Source organism: Ornithorhynchus anatinus, chromosome 5, assembly GCF_004115215.2.
Source record: "Ornithorhynchus anatinus isolate Pmale09 chromosome 5, mOrnAna1.pri.v4, whole genome shotgun sequence".
Classification (NCBI taxonomy): Eukaryota; Metazoa; Chordata; class Mammalia; order Monotremata; family Ornithorhynchidae; genus Ornithorhynchus; species Ornithorhynchus anatinus.
In genome coordinates this window covers 71484484-71509024 of record NC_041732.1, presented here as the reverse complement: position 1 = coordinate 71509024, position 24541 = coordinate 71484484, and the positions used below count along the sequence as shown (strand labels likewise).

Genomic DNA, 24541 nt, shown 5'->3' with positions numbered 1-24541 from the left:
CCCTCCTCTTCCCAGGTTAGAAGTGCCGCCATGTTAATGGGACAGGGAATGTGTCCGTTTATTGTTATATTGTACTCTCCCAAGCGCTTAATACAGGGCTTTGCACAGAGTAGGTGCTCGATAAATGCGATTAAATGAATGAATGAAGTGGGAAAGACACACAGCGGCTCCGGAGCAAGAGGGGAAGGGTTGAGGTCGACTTGGAGAAACACCCTAGTGTGGTTTTCCAAGTCTGAGTTACATTTCCTGGAGTAATGCAAACAGCATCACGCAACTGCCCTAAGGAGGGGGTGAAGCCGGTCCTGGATATCTTTGTGAATCTGTTCTGCACAAGAGCGATCAACTCTGTCTAAGCGTAAAAGAGCTCTTGGCCTTCCAGTCACATGTTTAACTATCTAGAGAACTCTATAGAACTCGAGCTCAGCTCAACAAAGTTTAGGGAAGGACGGCTAGCTCTTGGAGAGGGGAGACTGGCAGCCCCTCATCTCGGACTCTTGATCGGATAGACTGCGTTTGCCTTCTGCCTGAGGAATCTTCTCCAGTTTCCAGAGGATGTGAGTTTGGTGTTTGGTGCCTCGTAGAGTTCAGGGGAAGATATACATTGGCCCCAACCTTAAATTTAACTCGCAAAGTCTGCCAGTCCCATGTTAGCAAATCAGACCGGTTCTCGAAGTAATGGGCCTTATCATGCCCAGAAGCAGGAGCGATGACTTATGTTGATGTCACCCACTGGCTTTTTATGGAAATTATTAATAAATCAGTAATTCTATCCGCAGTGATGCTGTTGTGTTTATAAATATTTAATTTACCTTCAGGTGCCCGCATTTCCTCCATCTCTGCCTTAAACTCTGCTGACATTGCTCTTCTTTCTGAAGCAATAGATTAAGTTATCGGGAGGCCTTCCGTGGTGGAAAAGGTTAACCTATTTCCTCTCGTTTTTGGAGGAGTTTTGGTTTTATCTTTTCTTTTTAATCTTCGTGTGACTTGGCTCAGGGGGTCTGGGAATCAAGCTGCGTGGAAATGGCATCTCTTACAATGACGAAAGATCAGTCCAGCCTTAGAAGACAGACCCAACTCTGAAATTAAGACCTTACCTAAACCAAGACCCATGGCGATTGCGAGCCTTCCTTTCTTCTTCGGCAAATTAATGACTTCGCATATGAAACCGTAGCTGCTGTTTCCATTCCAGAGAGACCTATCTTTTTTGTCCTTGCCACGGACTATTCTTTTGAAGGCTGAAACTTTGATTGTAGTTGTGTGGCAGGTTGTGAAAAGAGGATTGTAAAAACCGGAGTCACGGGAGGGGAGGGACGGCAGCCAGTGGGTCTCCTAGTCTTGCAAGGGTCGGAGAGCGAGGCTGGAAGTTTTCGCCCGTTCAACTTTCAGGCCTCCAGAGACACGGTGTGGGTTAACTATTTATCTCTGTGCCTTTTCTTTTTCAGGAAATTGCAGCTTATTTAATAACATTTGAAAAACATGAAGAATGGCTAACCACCTCCCCTAAGACAAGGTAACGCTCCAGATATTGCTGCTTTTCAAAAATGTACACTGATGGATTTGCGCTGATTACCCGACTTTGCCAATCAATCCGTCGGCCCCCGAATTGAAAAGTCCATGTCACGCTTGGTGGCGTGGGACCCCGAGATCTCATTAATTGACTTAATGAGGGTTTTATTGAATGGAATCAGATAGATTAAAAATAGAGCACCCGCAGTCATGCGAGTTGAAAGTTTTAATCTGACGGTTTAACGTTTAATCATTTAATTGTATCTTTTCCAAGGGATGGCTTTGAAATGACGTGAGGGAGAAGTCGGGGGCTATGATCTTGAGCAGGTGTTCGTACCTGTTCCCGATCTCTTCTCTAGAAACTCTTCCATTTTGCAAAGGCAATGCGGCGAACCACCTGTAGTGCGGCTTGTTTCACGGGGAAACTGGAGATGTTTGCATGGGACCCATTTTCCTTGTTGAATGTCAGTTGTTCGTAGTGAGAGGATCCCCCCGCCAAAGCAGCGGTAATGGACAGATTTGCAGTTTATTATGCTGTAAAAGTCCTCTTGTCTGCCATGAATGTTTAACTTCTCAGCTCACTTGGGAGCAGGTACAGTTGGTTGAAAGATTGCCGACCTGTTTTCCTCGAGCGTAATTGACCTTTTTTATTATGTTGAGGGAGCTGAAGTTGTTCGCTTTCTTTAAAGGAAAAAACTCACTTACCACCCATGAGGTTTGACTTTTCGGTGTCTGCTGTTCTGGGGAGCTTTCATTAGTATGTGTGGTGGTTCTGTTTTCGATGACTAAAGTTGCAAGGCGGAGGGTTTATTAGATTAGGGATGTCGAGTTGCGGGTGGCACAGGTGACTGGAGCCCTTCAGATCTCTATTCTTGTGGTTGAATGGATAGCTCCCCCATCCTTCCAAAGTTCAATTTCCTCTCCCTACCCCCAACCCTGCTGCAAATAATAATAATAATAATGATAATGATAGTAGAATTGGTCAAGTGCTTTCTAGGTGCCAGGCACTGTACTAAGCGCTGGTGTGGATACAAGCAAATCAGGTTGGACACAGTCCCTGCCCCACATGGGATTCACAGTCTCAATCCCCATTTTACAGATGAGGAAACTGAGGCAGAGAGAAGTGAAGTCACTTGCCCAAGGTCACACGGCAGATAAGTGGCGGAGCCCAGTGTCGTCCACCCACTAGATGATAATAATAATGTTGGTATTTGTTAAGCGCTTACTATGTGCAGAGCACTGTTCTAAGTGCTGCGTAGATACAGGGTAATCAGGTTGTCCCACGTGAGGCTTACAGTCTTAACCCCCATTTTCCAGATGAGGTAACCGAGGCAGAGAGAAGTGAAGTGACTTGCCCACAGTCACACAGCTGCCAAGTGGCAGAGTCGGGGTGTTCAATACTGTTGACTAATTGATTATTGACTTGCGATACTTATTTTGAAATCAGAAATATTGGGTTCTAATGTCAGCGCTTAGTTCAGTCCTCTGCACATAGTAAGCGCTCAATAAACATGATGGATTGATGGATAGTTTACCAACAGGTGAGCGGATAGACTGTCTTCCTCAGACTCCTGTAGCTCCGTGGGATGATGTGAGGAGGGGATTAGTCTGAAAAGGCACGTTAAGTGATGTAGGGAGAGATGTGCCGTATCATGAAAGATTTCAGATCAGATGAAACTTTCCAAGGTTTGTGAGGGTGGTCCTCAATCTGCTGAAGGGAGCGTGAGGTGCCAACCATTTTCCTATCCCTAGCTCTCTATTCCGTTCATGTGTGTTTGCACTCGAAAGATCATCATCCCACGAGGAGGAAAAGTTGCCGCGGCTGTTCAAGGACCTTTCTAAATTAGTTGTGGGTTGACTTGGGTGAATTTTTTTTTTTCTCCGATATTGAAATTAATTGGTGCGGTTAAATGCTGAGTTCATACAAACCGGCCTCCTGATATTAAGGAATTAATGACATCGATACACTGCTGAATGAGAACGTTCCACAACCTCTGTTTGCTGCTGCAACTGTTAGTGCTAATTTCATTTTAGAAAATTAATAAAAACGAATCGCACCACTGACATTTATAGAGTTGCTTAATAAAATGATCCATTGTTCGTGCGGAGGAATCCCTATTAAATTAATTATTATAATCAGCTTCCATAGTGATGTCGGGATGGGAGCCGTAGAAAGGACCCCCTGCTTATCTCTCTGGCTTCCTGGTGGCTTTAGGTTATAAATAGAGCCCTTGCTCAGGCTCACCTCTAATTATATTGAAGGCTGGAGGATCCCTGCCTCACCTTTTGAATAATGAGGTGTCTTGGAGTAACTTTGAAAATGTTCAGAGCCCTTGGAGAGCATCTTGAGGAATGTGGATCGCAAGAACAATCTGTCTAATGCAAGGATGTTTTGGAAACATTTCCGAGAATCATCAATCAAATCATGGTATTTATTGAGCGCTTACTATGTGCAGAGCACTTTGCTAAGCACTTGAGAGAGTACAGTACAGAATCATAGACTTCTTGCTCTAAAAAGGGCCTCTGGAGGCCACTTGCTGCATCCTTCTGTGGCCAAGAAGGATTGTCCCCTAACCAACCCCATCTTAAGGATCTGCAGGGAAGCAGAGGGCACAGCCAACCGTGGGAACACATTCCAATCATCAATCTCCCAAGCAGGATAGCATCCTCGCAGCATCATATTCTCTGCCTTTTTTAGGGACAGCCTTGACCACTGCTAAATGCAGGCGTGAAGTTGGAACGCTAGGTTTCCCAGTCAAGGAGCCATCTTAGCTCGAGATAACACCTTGATGAGAATTCATTAAATCCGTTTGTGAGCTCAGCAGTGAAAAGCTTGATTCATCCAGTCATGCTCTCATTCATTCTGTCACTCGCTCACTCATTCACCCATTCATTTATTCACTCGATCACTCATTTATTTAGTCCTTCACTCATTCATTCATTCTTTCATTCACTCATTCATTAAACCCCACAGAATTCTCTTTCTCACCCACTCACAATCCCGGGCATGGACTTCTGCCATCAAGAGGGTTTGGCACCGATGCGGGGGGACCCACCAAGCCGGAGAGAGGCAGTGGGCAGCCGATGTTTGCTGTGCCAGTCCTGGGCTTTGGGTGCCAGATTGGAGAATCCATGCAGAAGGCCTCTTTGAGGAATCTGGCCTTGGTTAATGAACGCCCCATGAGTTCAAACGGGATCTGGAAACTGGGACAGATAAATCTCACTGCAGGGTTGAGAGAAACGTGGAGACTCTCTCACCAGACAAGACTGGTGGATGAGAGACCTCTGGGGGTTCATTTAGTTTTTGTCGGAAACCAAAATGGAGGTCGATGGGTTATTGGAAACGTTGACCTGCGTTCCAAGAGTTTCCAGTTAAGCAACCACCCTCTGAGTTGCCCGAGGCCCCAGGAGAGAATGAGCCTAGGGAAAGTGGGCCTAATAATAATAATGTTGGTATTTGTGAAGCGCGTGCTATGTGCAGAGCACTGTTCTAAGCGCTCGGGAGGATAGAAGGTGATCAGGATGTCCCACGTGGGGCTCACAGTCTTCATCCCCATTTTACAGATGAGGTAACTGAGGCACAGGGAAGTTAAGTGACTTGCCCACAGTCACACAGCTGACAAGTGGCAGAGCCGGGATTCGAACCCATGACCTCTGACTCCCAAGCCCTTGCTCTTTCCACTGTGCCACGCTGCTTCTCTAGAAGAGATCCGACACAGACCTGGCAGTTAGAAGGACTTGGGTCCTAGTCCTGGTTCCACCACTTGTCTGCTGTGCAACCTCAGGCAAGTCACTTCACTTCTCTATGCCTCAGTGACCTCATCTGCAAAATGGGGATTAAGACTGTGAGCCCTCTGTGGGACAGGGACAGTGGTAGATTAGCTTGTATCTCCTCCAGCACTTAGTACAGTGCCTGGCCCATAAGTGCATAATAAATACCTTAAAAAAAAGTTGGGGGAGGCATGGCGGGGAGCCAGAAAGAGATGAAGCCAGGGAGGAGCCGACTCTCCAGCCCAGGGATTGGGATTCCTTGACAAGCCCAGGAGAGACCAACACCCCCAGACGCTCCTGTTTTCCTTGCCTGGGATGCTCTCCAGTCTCCCGACCCTCTTCTCTCCAAATTCTCTGCCTCTGTTCTCCTGCCACCCTTTTCCTCACCACACCCGTCAGCGGCTCTCTTCACCCCTTCGGCCACGCACATCATTTCTCCGGGTTATTAGATTTCTGCAAAGGCTTTCCTCTACAGAGTCTGTGCGGAGTCTAAGGGATCTCTCCCGACTCGTCAGGGTTGGCTCCTCTACAGAAACTGAGAACTTTCACCTGTTGAACGTTACGCGCCTAATCCATGAAAGGCGAATGGCAAATCCACTAAAAGGTGGAGGGAGAAGCAAGAGGGGAGAGTTGAATCGGCTGCCTGGGGGGAAATGAAAATTAGAAGAATGGGGGAAGGAATCCATCAGTCAGTCGATGGCATTTATTGAACAAGTACTTCATGAGCAGGGATTGTGTCACCAACTCTCTTGTATTCTGGCTTTCCCAAGTGTTTAGTACAGTGCTCTGCAAGTGCTCGGTAAATGCCGTTGATTGATTTTTAATGGTATTTGTTAAGTGCTTACTATGTGCCCGGCACTGTTCTAAGCGCTGGGGTAAAAATACAAGGTAGTCAGCGTGTTCCATGTGGGGCTCCCAGTCTTAATCCCCATTTTACAGATGAGGTAACTGAGGCACAGAGAAGTTAAATGACTTGCCCAAAGTCACACAGCTGATCAGTGGTGGTCGGGATCAGAACCCACGGCCTCTGATTCCCAAGCCCATGCTCATTCATTCATTCATATTTATTGAGCGCTTACTGTGTGCAGAGCACCGTACTAAGCGCTCGGAAAGTACAATTCGGCAACAGTTAGAGACAGTCCCTACCCACCGACGGGCTCACAGTCTAGAAGCAGGGAGACAGACGGCAGAACAAGTAGACAGGCACCAGTGCTCTTTCCACTGAGCCACGCTTGACCTTGGACAGACAGTGGCACAGATAGGATTAGAATCCAGGTCCTCTGACAGCCAGGCCTGTGCTCATTCCACAAGGCCAGGCTGCTGCTCAGTATTCTTGATTCAGAACTGAGTTCCTAGTACTTAGGGGTGTTGATATCTAGTTGTCCCTCATATTCAAAAGAGACACAACTGACTGACTGAAATTCCCCTAAGACTGTGTGTGTGGCTTTCCTATCCGTTTTAAACCCCCCAGTCAGCTCGTTCCCTCCTATCTCACCTCACTGATCTGCTACACATTTCACTCCTTTAGCACCAGTTTATACACTTGCCCTGCCCTCATCTACCTCATCTATCATCTAGCTAGAGAAGCGGTGGGGTTTAGTGGAAAAAGCACAGGCTTGGGAGTCAGAGGTCATGGGTTCTAATCCCGACTCCACCGCTTGTGAGCTGGGAGACCTTGGGTTAGTCACGTAACTTCTGTGTGCCTCAGTTACCTCATCTGTAAAATGGGGAGGAAGACCGTGAACCCTACGTGGGGCAACCCGATGACCTCGTATCTACCCCAGCGCTTAGAACAGTGTTTGGCACATAGGAAGCACTTCACAAATACCAACGTTATCTCTCTCACTGCTGACCCTTTCCCCACATCCTCCCCTTAGCCTGGAACTCCCTCCCCTTCCATATAAGCCAGACACGACCCTCCCCACCTTCAAAACATTATTAAGAGAAGCGGCGTGGCTCAGTGGAAAGAGCTTGGGTTTGGGAGTTAGAGGTCATGGGTTCGAATCCCGGCTCTGCCACTTAACTGTGTGACTGTGGGCAAGTCACCTAACTTCTCTGTGCCTCAGTTACCTCATCTATAAAGTGGGGATGAAGACTGGGAACCCCACGTGGGACAACCTGATTACCTTGTATCTATTCCAGCGCTTAGAAAAGTGCTTGGCACATAGTAAGCGCTTAACAAATATCATCATTATTATTACTATTAAGGACACATCTCTTCCAAGAGGCCTTCCCCGATTAAGCCATCTTTTTCCCGGCTCCCTCCCCTTCTGCGTCATCTATGCACTTGGATCTGTGATCTTTGGGTGTTTGTAATTCACCCACCCTCAACCCCACAGCACTTGGGTAGATATCTTTAAATTATATATTATACATTATTTATGTATATTAAGGTCTTTCTCCCCCCTCTGGACTGTAAACGGCGTTGTGGGCAGGGAATGTGTCTACCAATTCTGTTGTACCGTCTCTCCCAAGCACTTAATACAGTGCTCTGTACATAGTGAGTGCTCAAAAAATATCACTGACAACGATGAATAGGGCAATGCGGGACCCAGAGTCCTGGCCACATTGTGAACACACAAAGGCTGTCACGTTTGCAGTAATTAGTGTTGTTTTCTGTTTTGCCTTCTTTTCTCCATTCACTGACTCGTTTTTGGACAGGGAATGTGTCTACCGAATGGATTGTCATGTACTGTATCAAGTGCTTAGTATAGTGCTCTGCCTACAATAAACTCTCAATAAATACCATTACGTGATTGCTTGTTTCTTGGAGAAACTCTTGTTTTTAAAGAGCCACTCCTTTCTAAATTGAAGTAGGCCACGCCCATCTAACCTCAAAAAGTCACTCCCAGTTTTCAACTGGGAGGCAGCAATGTCTGAGGCTTTGTTTCCGTGAAAACATTTCCTTTGCCCTCCTTTCTTTCGGTTTTCCAATTTCAGCTCTCCACAGAGCAGTTGTTTGTGCAAGCTGCAGTCGCTCATTCTCTTCACGTCTCCCACGTAGCAATACTGTAAGGTAGGTGAAGTTTTGAAGCCAGGGAACTGACTAGGCTCCAGAACTCCATTGTTTGTGATCTTGTGATCTCGCACTTGGATCTGTGACCTTTGGGACCTTCTAGACCGCGAGCCCGTTGTCGGGTAGGGATTGTCTCTATTTGTTGCCGAATTGTACTTTCCAAGCGCTTAGCACAGTGCTCTGCACACAGTAAGCGCTCAATAAATACGATTGAATGCATGAATGAATATGATATTCACCCCACCCCCAATGTCCAGAATTTTCATACATATCTTTAAATTATATGTTGTAAATGATATCATATATGTTATAAATAATCCATTCATTCATTCAATAGTATTTATTGATCTATTTATAGTAATGTCTTCTTCCCCTAATAAGTGCATTTTGGGCAGGGAATGTGTCTGCTAATTCTGTTGTATTTTACTCTCCTGAGAGCCTAGTAGAGTGCTCTGCACGTAGTGAGCATTTAATAAATACTGTTGCTTGCTTGCTTGCTTGATCGATCTTATCTTGCCATTTGATATTGAGTCTGGCCCAAAGTGATAATAATGGAACTGCTCATTAAGCTGGATGTTATGTCTGTGTGTGATCTAGGTTTCACAACCATAGAGAAGGTGGGACAACCCTACGACTCTGTAGACCTTTGATTTAGCCTGTAGCCTAATACCACACCGCTCTCACTCTCCGTCTCCCAAAGACGGTGATGAGCTTCTCATTTCGGTTTTCTACTTCTTTGTCTATCACTGTGTCATCAATCAGTCGTATCTACTGAGCCCTTACGGTGTGCAGAGCACTGAATTAAACACTTGTGTAACAGACACATTTTCTGTCCACAAAGAGCTTAAAGTCTAGAGGTGGGAAGGGGAAAAGTGTACTGCCTAGGTTACAGAATTCTGTGACGGCGTTTAGCTCTGCGATGCCAGTATGAATTTTTGGTTATATTTTAGGCCGTCCTGGTGCAGTCTGAAACATCATCTCAGCTTTCTTTAGATTCCTGTCAGCCCATAAAGCCTGGCTAATTCGGCGAAGCAATTTGCAATCATTTCTTTGTTTACATGGGACTGGGCCTTTTGGGGGTAGTCCTCTGCATACGGTTATCCTTGAATGAACCTGGGAGAGAGCCTCAGAAGGAGATGAGTTCTGTTCTCAAGATTCTTAGAGCTGGGCTATTCCCACCAGTCCAACAGCAGGTAACATGACTCAGTGGAAAGAACATGGGCTTGGGAGTAAGGAGATGCGTGATCTAATCTCAGCTCTGTCATTTGCCTGTTGTGTGACCTTGGGTAAGTCAATTCATGTTTCTAGGCCTCAGTTTTCTCACCTGTAAACCGGGGATTACATTATCTGTCTGCTTAAACTGGAAGACCAACGTGGGACAGGGAATGTCCGATCTACTTACATTTTTCTTACCTTAGTCCATTGCAAAACCTTATTAAATACCACAATTATTATTATAGGTAGGAATGAGAGTATGTCAAGATAAAGTGGCTGAGGAAATGATTTAATATATAATTGAATATGCGTATATACTTAGTTGCTTAAGATGAATAGAAATCCGTAAGTGCGAAGGATGGCTGGTTCTGTTGATGTGACTTTGGCTGTTGGGAATTAATCGGGGAAGGCTTCTCGGAGGCTGCAGCATGTTAGGAGAGCTTGGAAGATTGGGCGAGCTGTGGTCTGCTGTATTTGAAGTGGGAGGAAGAGAAGTACGGGGAAAACCCGGGAGCCGGTTTGCCTGGGAGGCCACGCTCCGAGCTGTAGCCCTGACATTTGAACTCACTGATGCTAACGCTGGGAAGGGTGATGGTGAGATGTTCCATTTTTGCATAGTCCCAAGGTCAAGCATTTGCGGGGCACAACCTCTGGCTGTGTATCCCTCAAGCACTTTGATACTTATCCCAACCCCATGGCAATTATGAACGTATTCTTATACTCCACTACTTCCCTGATCTGAAATTAGTTTTAATCTCTGCCTTCCCCTATAGTCTGCAAGGTCCTTGAGGTCCGGGATCTTGTCTACCGACTCTATTGTCTTATATTTTCCCAAGCACTTAGTAAGAGAAGCAGCGTGGCTTAGTGGAAAGAGCGCGGGCTTGGGAGTCAGAGGTTGTGGGTTCTAATCCTGGACCCGCCAGTTGTCTGCTGTGTGACCCGGGGCAAGTCATGTAACTTCTCTGTGCCTAAGTTATCTCATCTGTAAAATAATGTTGGTATTTGTTAAGCACTTACTATGTGCAGAGCACTGTTCTAAGCGCTGGGATAGACATAGGGGAATCAGGTTGTCCCACATGGGGCTCACAGTCTTAATCCCCATTTTACAGATGAGGTAACTGAGGCCCAGAGAAGTGAAGTGACTTGCCCACAGTCACACAGCTGACAAGTGGCAGAGCTGGGATTCGAACCCATGACCTCTGACTCCAAAGCCCGTGCTCTTTCCACAGAGCCACGCTGCTTCTCTTACTATGTGCTTAGGAAAATATAAGTGTGAGCCCCATGGGGGGGGGACAACCTAATTACCCAGCGCTTAGAACAGTGCCTGGCACATAGTAAGCGCTTAATAAATACCACAATCACGATTGTTATTATTATTACAGTGCTCTGCACACAGTAAATGCTCAATGAATTCCATTGATTGATTCCCATCTTGGTTTCCCCTAGGGCCAAGCAAATCCTTTCCTCCCTCCCATAATAATAATGATGATGATGATGATGATGATGATAATATTTGCTAAGCGCTTACTGTGTGCTAAGCACTGTACTAAGCACTGGAGTAGATACAAGTTTATCACGTCCCACATGGGGCTCACAGTCTAAGTAGGAGGGAGAACAGGTATTGAATCCCCATTTTTCAGGGGAACTGAGGCACACAGAAATAAAGTGACTTACCCAAGCTCACCCAGCAGGTCCTTGGCAGAGTCGGGATTAGAATCCAGATACTCTGACTCCCACCCCCATGCTCTTTCCACTAGACCACGCTGCTTCTCAGTTTCTCCTCTGAGTTTCATTTCTGCAGGCTGAAACCTAAAAAGTGTTTCCCTACTGAGTGCTTCTGCAGAAGACAGGATCCCTAGAAGTAGAATCGGTATTTATTGAGTGCCTCCTGAATACACACACTGTATTCAGCATTTGGGAAGTACCACAGAAGTGCGAGAACCAGTCCCTGTCCTCAGGGACCTTTCGGTTGTGTGGAAGGTGGGGAAATCCAGATGCAGGAGTTCCTGGGACCGGCAGCTTTCCACGGGGCAAGATGGAATTTGAGACGATGCCGCCTCACTCCCAAACATCGTGTTGACTGGTTGACACCAAGGCATATTCAAACCTTATTTCTCTAGTGCCTCCTGGTACTGCCCAGTACCAAGTTCTGTACCTTGTGCTTGGCCCACACATTTTCTGTCTGTTCAGTAGGTGTTTGGCCTGGATATACGTCTCCTCTAGAAAACTGCCAGCTAGGACAATGTGTGTACCATGTGGGCCTCTTTTACTCTTTTATGTCCTCCTTGAGCAGGGATTTTGAAGAGAATTGCCAAAATTATCACAGGTTCCCACCTGAAGGATCTCTTTTTTTTTTTTTGGTACTTGTGAAGCGCTTAGCATGTGACAAGTACTGCTAATAATAATAATAATGATGTTGGTATTTGTTAAGCGCTTACTATGTGCAGAGCACTGTTCTAAGCACTGGGGTAGATACAGGGTAATCGGGTTGTCCCACGAGAGGCTCACAGTCGTAATCCCCATTTTCCAGATGAGGTAACTGAGGCACCGAGAAGTTAAGTGACTTGCCCACAGTCACACAGCTGACAAGTGGCAGAGCTGGGATTCGAACCCATGACTCCGACTCCCAAGCCCGTGTTCTTTCCACTGGGCCACGCTGCTTCTGTTCTAAGCCCTGGAATGCAAAAAGGTTTATCAGGCTTGACAAAGAGAAACACCGTGTTCTAGTGGATAGAGCATGGATGTAAGAATCGGAAGGATCTGGATTCTAATTCTGGTTCCCCCACTTGTCTGCTGTGTGACTTTGGGAAAGTCACGTCACTTCTCTGTGCCTCAGTTACCTCATCTGAAAAATGAGGATTGACTTGGAACCCTATGTGGGATAGGGACTGTTTAAAACCCAATTATCCTGTATCTACCCCAGTGCTTAGTAGAGTGCCCGGCACATAGTAAGTGCCTAAAAAACCCTGAAAAGACACAGTTCCTGTCCCATTCGGGGCTGACTTTCCCAGGTGGTTAAATAAATATGCCTGAAGAGCAAGTGAAGGAGGTGGGAGGGAAAGAGGGGAGAGGCAGCTTGGATAAAGGTGTTCCAGGAAGATTATTTCCGTGACTGTTGACGGCAGAACTCTGAGGAAATTGGGTCAGTCATAAGCACAATGTAGATGCTTTTTCCTTGACAAGTGGTTGTAACCTTTTGTATTGTGCTGAGTTGGGGACCTGCTATGAAATTAACATAATAATATGTCATGTTACATACATTTCAGTGTTCAGCTAATACAGTGTGCAAATTCTTGACGAGGCACAAAAACCCATCATCATCACCAGAGTAGCAAATGTACGTTAATGGGTCTTCACCCTTTATTCCTCCGCCTGCTCTCTATCCTTATTGGAGACTGCAGACGGAGGCCAGGGAGGTGCACGCTGTGGATTTTGGGGGGATATTGTTGTTTTTTCATTTGATGTCACATACTGTATCCTCTTATTCCCGTACTGTAAAATCAGGCTCTGAATTTTAGGCATTCAACTGTGTTTATTGAGGGTTTACTGTGTGGAGAGCCTTGTACTAAGCATTTGGGAGAGTAGAGTATAACAGAGTATGTCCTGCCCACAATGGCCTTACTGTCTAGAAGGGGATAGAGACATTAATATGAATAAATACATTATGGGTATGTTCAAAAGTACCGTGGGATTGAGGGAACGGTGAATAAAGGGTATAAATCCTAGTGCGAGGGTGACACAGAAGGGAGTGGGAGGAAAGGAATTGAGGTCTTAGTTGAGGAAGGCCTCTTGGAGATGTGTTTTAGTAAGCCTTTGATGGTGGGAAGAGTGATTGTCTGTTGGTTATGAAGTGGGAAGGTGTTCCTGGACGGAGGCAGGATGTGGGGGAGAGTTCGGGGTGAGATAGATGAGATTGAGATACAAGAGAGTAGATTGGCATTAGAGGAGCCAAGTGTGCTGGCTGGGTTGCAATAGGAATTCAGAGAAGTAAGGTAAAGGGGCGTGGGGGGGGGGGGGGGGCGGCGTTGAAGGTGAGTCCTTTAAAGCCAGTGGTATGGGATTTCTGTTTGATGCTGAGGTGGATGGTCAACCACTGGAGGTTCTTGAGGAGTGGGGAAACATGGACTGAACAGTTTTGTGAAAATGGAGCTGGGGAGCAGAATGAAATATGGATTGGAGCAAGGAGAGGCTGGAGGCAGGGAAGTCGTCAAAGAGGAGCCCAAAAGGGACTGTAAAAGAGGGACTGTGAGGAATCTAAAGAAGAGAGACATAAGCTTAATAAAAGCAGCCTCTAACTAGTTCTTCAGTGGAAAAATCCCTTCCTAGTTGAGTGGTGAGGTGTCTGGGTGCCATTCAGTCATGGCTCTCTTCCCCTCATGCACACCCAGAATAGACAATTGTCTGGTGGTGTAGTCAATAGTATTTTTATTTTCAGCACTCAGTCCCCCTCAACCTCAGTTCCTGCCCCCTCGTCCCAGGGCTCAAAACCAGAGCCCGGGTTATTAGGGGCCTGTGAAGGGAAAGATAAGACTCCTTATCCAGTGGGGGAGGCATAGGGTTCGATACACCCAGCAACATGCTGTAAATTCTGTGGGATTCCACAAAGACCCTTTTCATGTGGGATTAAAATGCCATTTTGTTGTTTTGCTACATGCGGAACAGAATATCCGCTTGTTACTTCTGGGTCAGCAAAGGGGCCATCAGAGGCTACTCTGAGAACGCCTCTTGGGTAGAGTGGGAAGGACGGCTCTGATCCAGATGGGGTTGTCTCCCGGCTTTAATAATGGTGGTATTTGTTAAGCTCTATGTGCAAAGCACTGTTCTAAGCGCTGGGGGGATACAAGGTGATCAGGTTGTCCCACTTGGGGCTCACAGTTTTAATCCCCATTTGACAGGTGAGGTAACTGAGGCACAGAGAAGTGAAGTGACTTGCCCAAAGTCACACAGCTGACTGGCGGCGGAGCTGGGATTTTTGTGAGGAGGGTGGAATGAAGGGAGCAGGGCTCATGTTTGCTCCTCTTGCACCAGACACTTCCTCCTCTTCCACCTCAGTTTGGCATTTCTGATGAGGATGTAGGACTGGGGAAGGCTGGAGATGACAGAAATTGCTCTCCCTTTTATCACTAAACTGCAGAAGAGGTGGGGATGGGAGGCTCTCTTCCTGGTTTTGCTTTCTCCCCTCTTACTGTCCGGCCAACGAGGTGGAAGGATCCAGGTACAGCATCTCGGGACTCCTGAGCTCCATTGCCCTGCCAACTGGACATGGCGATTCAGTCAGAGTTCCCGGGGGGAATCTTTTTCCTATTTTTCCCCACCCCCTTGCAGTGGACACAGACTCCTCTTCCGTGACTGGACCCGTCTACAGCAGCCCCATGTTGTATTTGATCTGGGAGTGTTTATTGCAAGGCTGTGGATGCAGTAAGTATCTTACTGCAGCAGTAACCCGGTAACCCAGTAACTAAGTTACTGCAGTAGTAACCCGGTCCTCTCCCAGACTTCTCTATCACCGTGGATGGCACGACCATCCTTCCCGTCTCTCGGGCCCGCGATCTCGGTGTCATCCTTGACTCGTCCCTCTCGTTCACCCCACGCATCCTATCCGTTACCGAGACCTGCCGGTTTCACCTCTACGATATCGCCGAGATCCGCCCTTTCCTCTCCACCCAGACGGCTACCTTACTGTTACGGGCTCTCGTTATATCCCGGCTAGACTACCGTGTCGGCCTTCTCTCCGACCTCCCTTCCTCCTCTCTCGCCCCGCTCCGGTCTATTCTTCACTCCGCCGCCCGGCTCATCTTCCCGCAGAAACGATCTGGGCATGTCACTCCCCTTCTTAAACAACTCCAGTGGTTGCCTATCGACCTCCGCTCCAAACAAAAACTCCTCACTCTAGGCTTCGAGGCTCTCCGTCACCTCGCCCCTTCCTACCTCTCCTCCCTTCTCTCTTTCTACCGCCCACCCCGCACGCCCCGCTCCTCCGCCGCCCACCTCCTCGCCGTCCCTCGGTCTCGCCTATCCCGCCGTCGACCCCCGGGTCACGTCCTCCCGCGGTCCTGGAACGCCCTCCCCCCTCACCTCCGCCAAACTGATTCTCTTTCCCTCTTCAAAACCCTACTTAAAAATCACCTCCTCCAAGAGGCCTTCCCAGACTGAGCTCCTCTTCCCCCTCTACTCCCTCTGCCATCCCCCCTTTACCTCTCCGCAGCTAAACCCTCATTTTCCCCTTTTCCCTCTGCTCCTCCACCTCTCCCTTCCCATCCCCACAGCACCGTACTCGTCCGCTCGACTGTATATATTTTCGTTACCCTATTTGTTTTGTTAATGAATTGTACATCGCCTCGATTCTATTTAGTTGCCATCGTTTTTACGAGATGTTCTTCCCCTCGACTCTGTTTATTGCCATTGTTCTCGTCTGTCCGTCTCCCCCGATTAGACCGTAAGCCCGTCAGACGGCAGGGACCGTCTCTATCTGTTGCCGACTTGTTCATCCCAAGCGCTTAGTACAGTGCTCTGCACATAGTAAGCGCTCAATAAATACTATTGAATGAATGAATGAGTAAGGTCACCTCTGAAGCGATCCCTCCTTTAGAACTAGTTTCATGGCTGGGCCATTCTGACCGTAGCCTATCAGTTAATCAGTAGCATTTACTAAGTGCTTACTGTGTGCAGAGCACTGTACTAAGTGGTCGGGAGAGTATAATACAACAGAGGTGGTGTACGTGTTCCCCGCCCATAGTGAGCCAATGGGAAATGAAGCCTTGATCCCATAGTCCAAACGCAATAACCGCTTGGTTTTTTTTAATGGTATTTGTTAAGCGCTTCCTCTGTGTCAGGGACTGTACTAAGCACTGGGGTAGATATAAGCTAATCGGGTTGGACCTAATCTCATTCCCACGTGGGACAAATAGGGCTCACAGCCTTAATCCCCATTTTACAGATGAGGTAACTGAGGCACAGAGAGTGAAATAAATTGTCCAAGGTCACACAGCAGACAAGTGGCGGAGCTGGGATTAGAACCCAGATCCGAAGTTGAACCCAGGGTTGATCTAGTCAGCGAAATACCCAGCTTGATCCTGTGATTTTCATGTCAGTTGAGCACAAATGTGAGATGCAGTGGGAAGGTCCCGGGCTGAAGAATTCGTCTCTTAGAATGACCCTTTCTGTGATTTTGAAACCTGGAAATCTGGCAGTGATTAATATTTCTGAGAATAACAACCTTCGGCTGCAATAGGCCCACACAAATCAATATCCATTTACATACTGTGTCAGTGTCTCTCGGCGGTAATTTTGCTTCACTTCTGCTACCTACCGGTTTATTTTTGGCTTTTCCATTTCTCTCTCTCCTGTGTTAGGAGAACCAGTTCCATTTGATAGAGGTCTGCATGGAATTTCCCAGGGACCAATTCTGGCCCTCTGAATCACCCCAGGTGTTAGGGAAAGAGATCTGGGCGGTTTGCAGAGCAGCATTTCAAGTGGGGAATGGTCGTTGGCTGAGTAAACGGCTTTTCACAATTCATAATTTTCTGCCGTTCTGTGTGGAATGAATAATCGGCAAATCGGCTGGGTAACGCTGGGCCCATTCTCGCTCTCGTTAAGGAGCACTAATGAGTTGGCCACAGTTCACGGGGGGGCCTTCCCTGCATTTCCCCAGTCTCAAGACTCCAGATATGCAAAAGGCTAATGGCGGTGCCATTTGAAGAAAGAAGTGGGGCTTTTATTTTGTCTTTAATCAATCAATCAATGGTATTTATTTATTTTTATGTTATCTGTCAAGTGCTTACTATGTGCCAGGCACTCTTCTAAATTCTAGGGCTGATACAAGGTAGTCATGTTGGACCAAGTCAGTGTACCACATGGGGCTCAGTCTTAATCCCCATTTTACAGATGAGATATCTGAGGCAGAGAGAGGTGAAGTAATAATGATAATTAATGATAATCATGGTATTTATTAAGCACTTACTATGTGCCAGGCACTGTACGAAGCACTGGGGTGGATGAAGCAATCAGGTTTGACACAGTCCCTTTTCCCACGTGGGGCTCACCCTCTCAATCCCCATTTTATAGATGAGGTAACTGAGGCATTGAGAAGTGAAGAGACGGGCCCTAGGTCATACAGCAGACAAGCGGTGGAGCAGGGATTAGAATCCGTGACCTTCCGACCTCCAGGCCCATGGTCTATCCACTCCGCCATGCTGCTTCTTTACAAGTGACTTGAAGCCACTTGGTCAAGGTCACGCAGCAGACAAATGGAGTGACTTGGTCAAGGTCACACAGCAGACAAGTGGTGGAGCTGGGATTTGAACCCAGATCCTTCTGACTATAAGGCATGTGCTCTGTCCATTAGTTCACGCTGCGTATTTATTGAATAGTTACTGTGTGCAGGGCATTGTGCTGAGCTCTGGGGAGAGTACAACGTAACAGAGTTGGTAGACACGAGAAGCTCACGAGGTGCTTCCAGTCTTTTTTAGAAATACCTTGCACTTCTTGGACTTCCTGAGAAATCCCATTCTTTTCTGGGGTTTGGGAAGATACGTTTTTCCTTGTGCCCTGGACTTTTTGGTCTGGACTTGAGGATTCAGCTTCCTCTCTAGCAGCCCTGAACATATAGGGAAAAAGCGCACATAGGAAGCGGCAATTCTTTTCAGCTGCTAAGGAGTGAGGAGGGACCTTTTTGGCTAACTCTGATGGATACTGGGAGTTGGCTCCAACAGACAGCTACCCCTCAATCAGTGGTACTTATTGAGTGCTTGCGTGGCTCAGTGGAAAGAGCCCGGGCTTGGGAGCCAGAGGTCATGGGTTCGAATGCCGGTTCTGCCACTTGTCAGCTGGGTGACCATGGGCAAGTCACTTAACTTCTCTGTGCCTCAGTTACCTCATCTGTAAAATGGGGATTATCTGGGAGCCTCAAGAGGGACAACCTGATTACCCTATGTCTATCCCAACGCTTAGAACAGTGCTGTGCACATAGTAAGCACTTAACAAATACCAACATTATTATTATTAAGCACTCGGGAAAGTCCAGTACTGTGGAGTTGGTAGACATGTTCCCTGCCCACAAGGACCTTACTAAGACTTACCAAGGCCTCCGAGAAACCGATGCGTCAACGAGTCCCGTCTCCAAGTTGGTCTCTGAAGAAGATGGACGCTCGTTGTCGTCGTCGTCCTGGATTTTTGGGTTGAGTGGAGATTTTCACGATCCTCAATGTGGCGGAAGAATGTTTTGGGAGGCCTGGACCGGGAGCTGCCTTTCTTGGCCAAATCATCCTCCCACAGCCTATCATCGTTTTTCTTAACTCTTCATCCGCAGGAATTTTCAGGAGGCTGGGAAATTCGATTTGTTATGTAAAATGGGGGCTGGAGCCCAGATGAGGTGTCAGAGAAAACAGGTCACAGTGAGATGTAGAGGGAACGCAGCAGGGTAAGGTAATGAAATTACCACTAAGACAAAGCTCGCCTATAATGACTTAAAAATGAAAATAAATGTGGAGCCGATGGTCTCCCTCTGTGCTTTCTGCCGGTGAAGCGAAATTTACCGTCTATATATTTTTACAGAAAATATCCAGTGGTTGAGTAATTTAATCCTACTAAAAGCAGGAAATGCTAAAATTGAGCAGTGTTGCCCATACTATACATTTTGTTGGTGAAATTTACTTTTCTTCATTCTCTGTTACATTCTGGATGAGAACTCCAGCCTAGCACCGAAAGAGCCGTATTTTTTTCTTTTTATTGGTAATCGTTACTCACGGTATCACTCTCGGGCAGGCCGTTTTCCAGATTAGGGAACTGGACTTTGTGGAAGATATTCTCTAGGGGCCACTGAAGATACAGCCCTGTCTTCCTCAGCACAGAGAGGTCAAGCATCTTATCCTGCATCACATGCTGAGACACAACATGGCCTAGTTGAGAGAGCACATGCCTGGCAGTCAGAAGGACCTGGCTCTTATTCCAGGTATACCACTTGTCTGCTGAGAAGCAGCATGGCTCAGTGGAAAGAGCCCGGGCTTGGGAGTCAGAGGTCCTGCGTTCGAATCCCGGCTCGGCCGCTTGTCAGCCGTGTGACTGTGGGCGAGTCACTAAACTTCTCTGTGCCTCAGTTCCCTCATCTGTAAAATGGGGATTAATTGTGAGCCTCACGTGGGACAACCTGATTACCCTGCATCTACCCCAGCGCTTAGAACGGTGCTCTGCACATAGTAAGCGCTTAACAAACAAATACCAACTTCCCTTCTCTGAACTTGAGTTACTTCATCTGTAAAATGGGGATTAAGACTGTGAGCCCCATATGGGATAGGGACTGTGTCCAACCTGATTAGCTGGTTCTTAGTAAAGCTTAGTAGTGCTCTTTCCACTGAGCCACACTGCTTCCCTGACGTCATGCTTAGGAACGTCATCCTCGTTCCTGGTCTCTGAATGGCTGGGAAACAGTAAAATGTATCTGTCGTTGGTTTATCAGATCAAAGCCATCAATGTATAATAGAGATTCAGGGTTTTGCACTCCCGGGCATTGGATAGAGAGTTCACCAGAGATACTGTTTGGCGGGAAAGCCATATACTTGCAGAACAGTGGACTTGAGCCTTTATTTGGAGGAAATCTTTTCTCACTGTTCAGTTCCTTTTTGAGTTTTGACTTTTTATGGTATTTGTTGATAATTGTGGAAGCGCTTACTATGTGCAAGGCACTGTACTAAGCACTGGGGTGGATACAAGCAAATCGGGTTGAACACAGTCCCTGTCCCCAGTCCCTGTCCTCAGACCCTGTCTTAATCCCCATTTTACAGATGAGGTAACTGAGGCCCAGAGAAGTTCATTCATTCATTCATTCGCGCAACCATATTTATTGAGCGCTTACTGTGTACAGAACACTGTACTAAGTGCTTGGGAAAGTACAATACGACAAGAAAGAGAGCCAATCCCTGCCCACAACAAGCTCACAGTCTAAAGAGGGGTCTACAGTCTACAGATATCAGGACAAGTAAACAGACATCAATAAAAATAAATAAAATTACAGATATAAGGGACTTGCCTAAAGTCACACAGCACACAAGTGGTAGAGTCAAGATTAGAACCCAGGTCCTTCTGACTCCTAGGCCCGTGCTCCATCTACTAGGCCCTGCTGCTTCTCACTTATATGTGACATGGGAAATAGAGTGGCAATTTTGAGGGAAGCATCATGGTCACTGCTAAGTTACCAACAGTATACTCAGCAGGGCTGGGTGGGGTGGGTGACCAGCTGTTTTGTCCTGGATTGGTTCTGTCCTTTATGACTTTTTGGGAGGTAGCATGACCCAGAGGAAGGACCATGGGGCTGGGAATCAGGAGACCTGGGTTCCCATCCCATCTCTGATACTGGTCAGCTCTATCATTGTGAACAAGTTGCTTAATCTCTCTGGGCTTCGGTTTCTTCATCATGGTGTTTATTAAGCACTCACTAGAAGAAATAGCCTCTCAAGGTCGCACCTGGAGAGTTTCCAATACTCTACCAGTCTCGACTACAGGAGGGAGAGTCACGCAGAGTGATATTCATTCCATTCCTGGCTTGGGCAGTGGCTAGCTAGTGGAAGGCAATCTGCTAGAAGTCAAAACTCACCTGTGTTGGGCAGCAGCGGCACGGGAGAGAGTCGAGGGCAGAGACTCAAATTTACTGCACGGAAGGAGGCGATGGTAAACCAAGAAAACTCTACGGATACACTACCGGAACAATTGCAGATGGAGGCGGGGCATTCCGGGAGAGATGTGTCCATGGTGTTGCTATGGGTCGGGCGTGACTCGATGGCATAAGACAAGACAAGAAGAAGTAGAGAGAGCAGTTATCTTCTCATTTTAAGCACCGTATCTACTGAAGTAACCGGTCATCAGGCTCCCCGGACTCAGGGCTGGTCGGGGTGGGACGGTGTTGCAGTAGCTGTCTAATCTGGTGGAAAGGGGACGAAAACAGTCCTTCCTAAAGAACAGAAATAGAGTGGTCCTGACCATATACATACCCTATGCAGTAGGTACTCATGTCATGGCAGGTGATGTTTAATTTCAGCATCTAGTGCCACGGGGCCGCACAGCTACGTAAGAGTTTTGCGGTGTATTAATTTTGCATTAAATAATTAATAGTAAAGTTAATTGATGAATTATTCAATTTTTTCAGGTAAAATGGGGTAATAAATATTCATAACTTATTTTATTAAGGGAATTTCCATTTCCTGTGTCATTAAAGCGAGATTAACTAAGGTTGGTTTTAAATGAAGATTGAAAACAATTGTGCTTCAGAATTAATTTACAGTGTTAAGGTCATTGCCTCGAGAATAAAAGCAGCTTTCTCCAGTTCAACCCCTGCCAGAAAGTTGGGACTTTGTTGCCTTGGTGAGTTGTTGAGGTTCTTGGAGGAGCCCTTAAGTTAGGTCGCAAATGGTCTCAGCCCGCAAACATCTTTTCAAGTCACCCCATACACAGGGAGCTTTGGGAACCTGGAGAAGTATTAGACTATTAAAGTCATGGAATCCCAGAACAGGAAGAAACTCGAGCGGTCATTGGATCCAGCCTCCTGCCTCTAGATGGGTGACTGACTTAACCTTTCATAATAATGTTGGTATTTGTTAAGCGCTTACTATGTGCAGAGCACTGTTCTAAGCGCTGGGGTAGATACAGGGTCATCAGGTTGTCCCACGTGAGGCTCACAGTTAATCCCCATTTTACAGATGAGGGAACTGAGGCACAGAGAAGTGAAGTGACTTGCCCACAGTCACTCATCTGACATGTGGCAGAGGCGGGATTCGAACTCATGACCTCTGACTCCCAAGCCCGGGCTCTTTCCACCGAGCCACGTTTCATGGCAGTCCATTCCAGTGTTTTATTGCCCTTACCGAACAGGAGGCTCTTTCTGCCTTCCAATTAAAGTCTCTCCCGAATTGTTTGAACCTGAGTGGGCAAAGAAAACGATTAGGCAGTGTTCTCCATCAATCAGTCAACTGTATTTACTGAGCGCTTACTTTGGGCAGGGCACTGTACTACGCGCTTAAGCGCTTCTCATAAAAGCTTTGTGTAGGCTCGGAGACACTCAATAAGCCTTCCCCGTGCCTTCTTTTTTCTTGGACAGACATCCCTATCTCTTTTAAACCTGCGTCCTGTCTTCCACCCTTTGTCCCTTTTGTCTCTGGACCTTCCCCAGTATCTCCACATCCATTATGGGATCCAGTACTCCAGTATTGGTCTGATGATATGATTTCCCAACCCTAGCAGATCCCGCTCCTGTGCGTGCTTCCCAGATGCAGGTTGGCCATTTAAATAATAGCAATATGGCCTGATGGAAAGAGCCTGAAACTGAGCATCAGAAGACTTGAGTTCTAATTCCGACTCTGCCACTCGGCCTACTTCGTGACCATGGTCAAGTCACTTAAGCTCTGTGTGTCTCAGGATCGGTAAAATGGGAGTAAGATTTTTGCTTTCTCTAGAGCGTAGCCTAGTGGATAGAGCACGGACCTGGGAGTCAGAGAAGGACCTGGGTTCTGATCCCAACTCCACCAATTATCTGCTGTATGACCTTGGGCAAGTCACTTAACTTCTCTGTGCCTTGGGAATTAAGAATGTGAGCCCCATGTGGGACATGGACTGTGTCTGACCCGATTAGCTCGTATCTGCTCCAGGGTTTAGTGCAGTGCCTGCCACAGAGTAAGAGCTTAACAGATACCATTAAAAAACCCAACCCAACCTAAAACAAAATGACAAAAAAAACCACTTAGATTGTGAGCCCCGCGTCTGCTCTGAATATCTTGAATCTTCCAAAGCACTTAACACAATACATAGTAAACACTTTAATATCATAATTGTATTATTATTACTATACTTTTGAAACTTAGCCTTTGGTTAACTATTACTTGAACTGTCCATTTTCTTCTTCACAGTCTCGTCTCTTCTTTCTCCTCCCTATCTAATTTCTTTTAGGTTCAGAACTGGGAATAATGGAACTAAAGTTTCTTAGCCCTGACAAAGCAGCCTTCCTAAATACAGTGCGGCACCGTGGACCCTGATAGACTCATAGAATGGGAAGGTTTCTTCCATGCTGAACCTTCAACACCATTTTTCAGCAGGACCCATTTCAATCGATCAATCAATGGCATTTATTGAGCGCTTAATATGTGCACAGCACTGTATCAAGAGCTTGGGAGAATTAGCAGACAGAATCCCTGTCCATAATGAATGTACAGTCTAGGGGGGAAGCCAGACATTAATATGAATAAGTAATTTATAATTTAAAGATAAGAACATAAGTGCTGTGCAGTTGGGATGTATAACCAACGGACAAAGGTCACAAATCCTTTATTCTTAAAACATTGATCCTCCCCTAGGCCTCTGTTTTTGCAGGAAGTGTTGGGACAGGTGAATGTCCTTTCTCACAGTACACTCTGATTGGCTTGGAAATTGGTTTAAACCCAGTGAGTAGCTTAATTTCCAGCCTTGGTGGGTGTGAATGGATGAGATGTGTCAGGCAGTGGGGTTCACGCTGGTTTGGGATTCTTGGTCCATTAATTATCCCAGCTACCCCTCCCACATGGGTCTGTGGAGAATCAGAATCGGTAGGAGATCGGGGATCAGGCAGACCACTGTGATTGACCCCCCAGGGGAACGGGCGGTAGAGAAACAGCAAAAATAAAATACAGTTAAATGAGCCAGTCAGTCAATCATATTTATTGAGCATTTACCGTGTGTGGAGCACTGTACTAAGCGCTCGGGAGAGTACACTATAACAATATAACGGACACATTCCCTGCCCACAACGAGCTTACAGTCTAGAGGGAGAGCCGTTCATTAATCTAAGTAAATAATTGCCCAGCAACATAAGTAGAGAAAATTTCTGCCTTTCTAGTGAGCTGTCCCGGGTGGCGATCCTTGTCGTGGAAAAGAGGCCGCACCTTGGGATCCAATTACCTCTCATTCCCAGGGAGAGCAGAGAAATGCAGGCCGCCGGAAAAAAGGACTCAAGGGATTGATAGATGAGGAGAGGTTAAAAAAAGGCTAAAACCCCCCAGAAGTTTGGCTGACGGGTGG

At 46.8% G+C, this 24541-nt stretch overlaps 1 protein-coding gene and 1 non-coding gene across 8 annotated transcripts in view; both read left to right on the top strand.

Moving 5' to 3' along the window:
* CAMTA1 (calmodulin binding transcription activator 1) overlaps window positions 1-24541 on the top strand; it is a 1175303-nt gene that overhangs the window by 325384 nt on the left and 825378 nt on the right. For all 7 annotated transcript variants that reach the window (XM_039912082.1, XM_029064835.2, XM_039912081.1 and 4 more), the window contains exon 3: window positions 1443-1510. In XM_039912082.1, the coding sequence (XP_039768016.1) occupies window positions 1443-1510 (68 nt within the window). The remainder of the gene's footprint in view (window positions 1-1442; window positions 1511-24541) is intronic.
* LOC114812485 lies at window positions 20948-21085 on the top strand. The gene has a single exon (XR_003760138.1). It is a non-coding gene; the product is annotated as a small nucleolar RNA SNORA7 (small nucleolar RNA).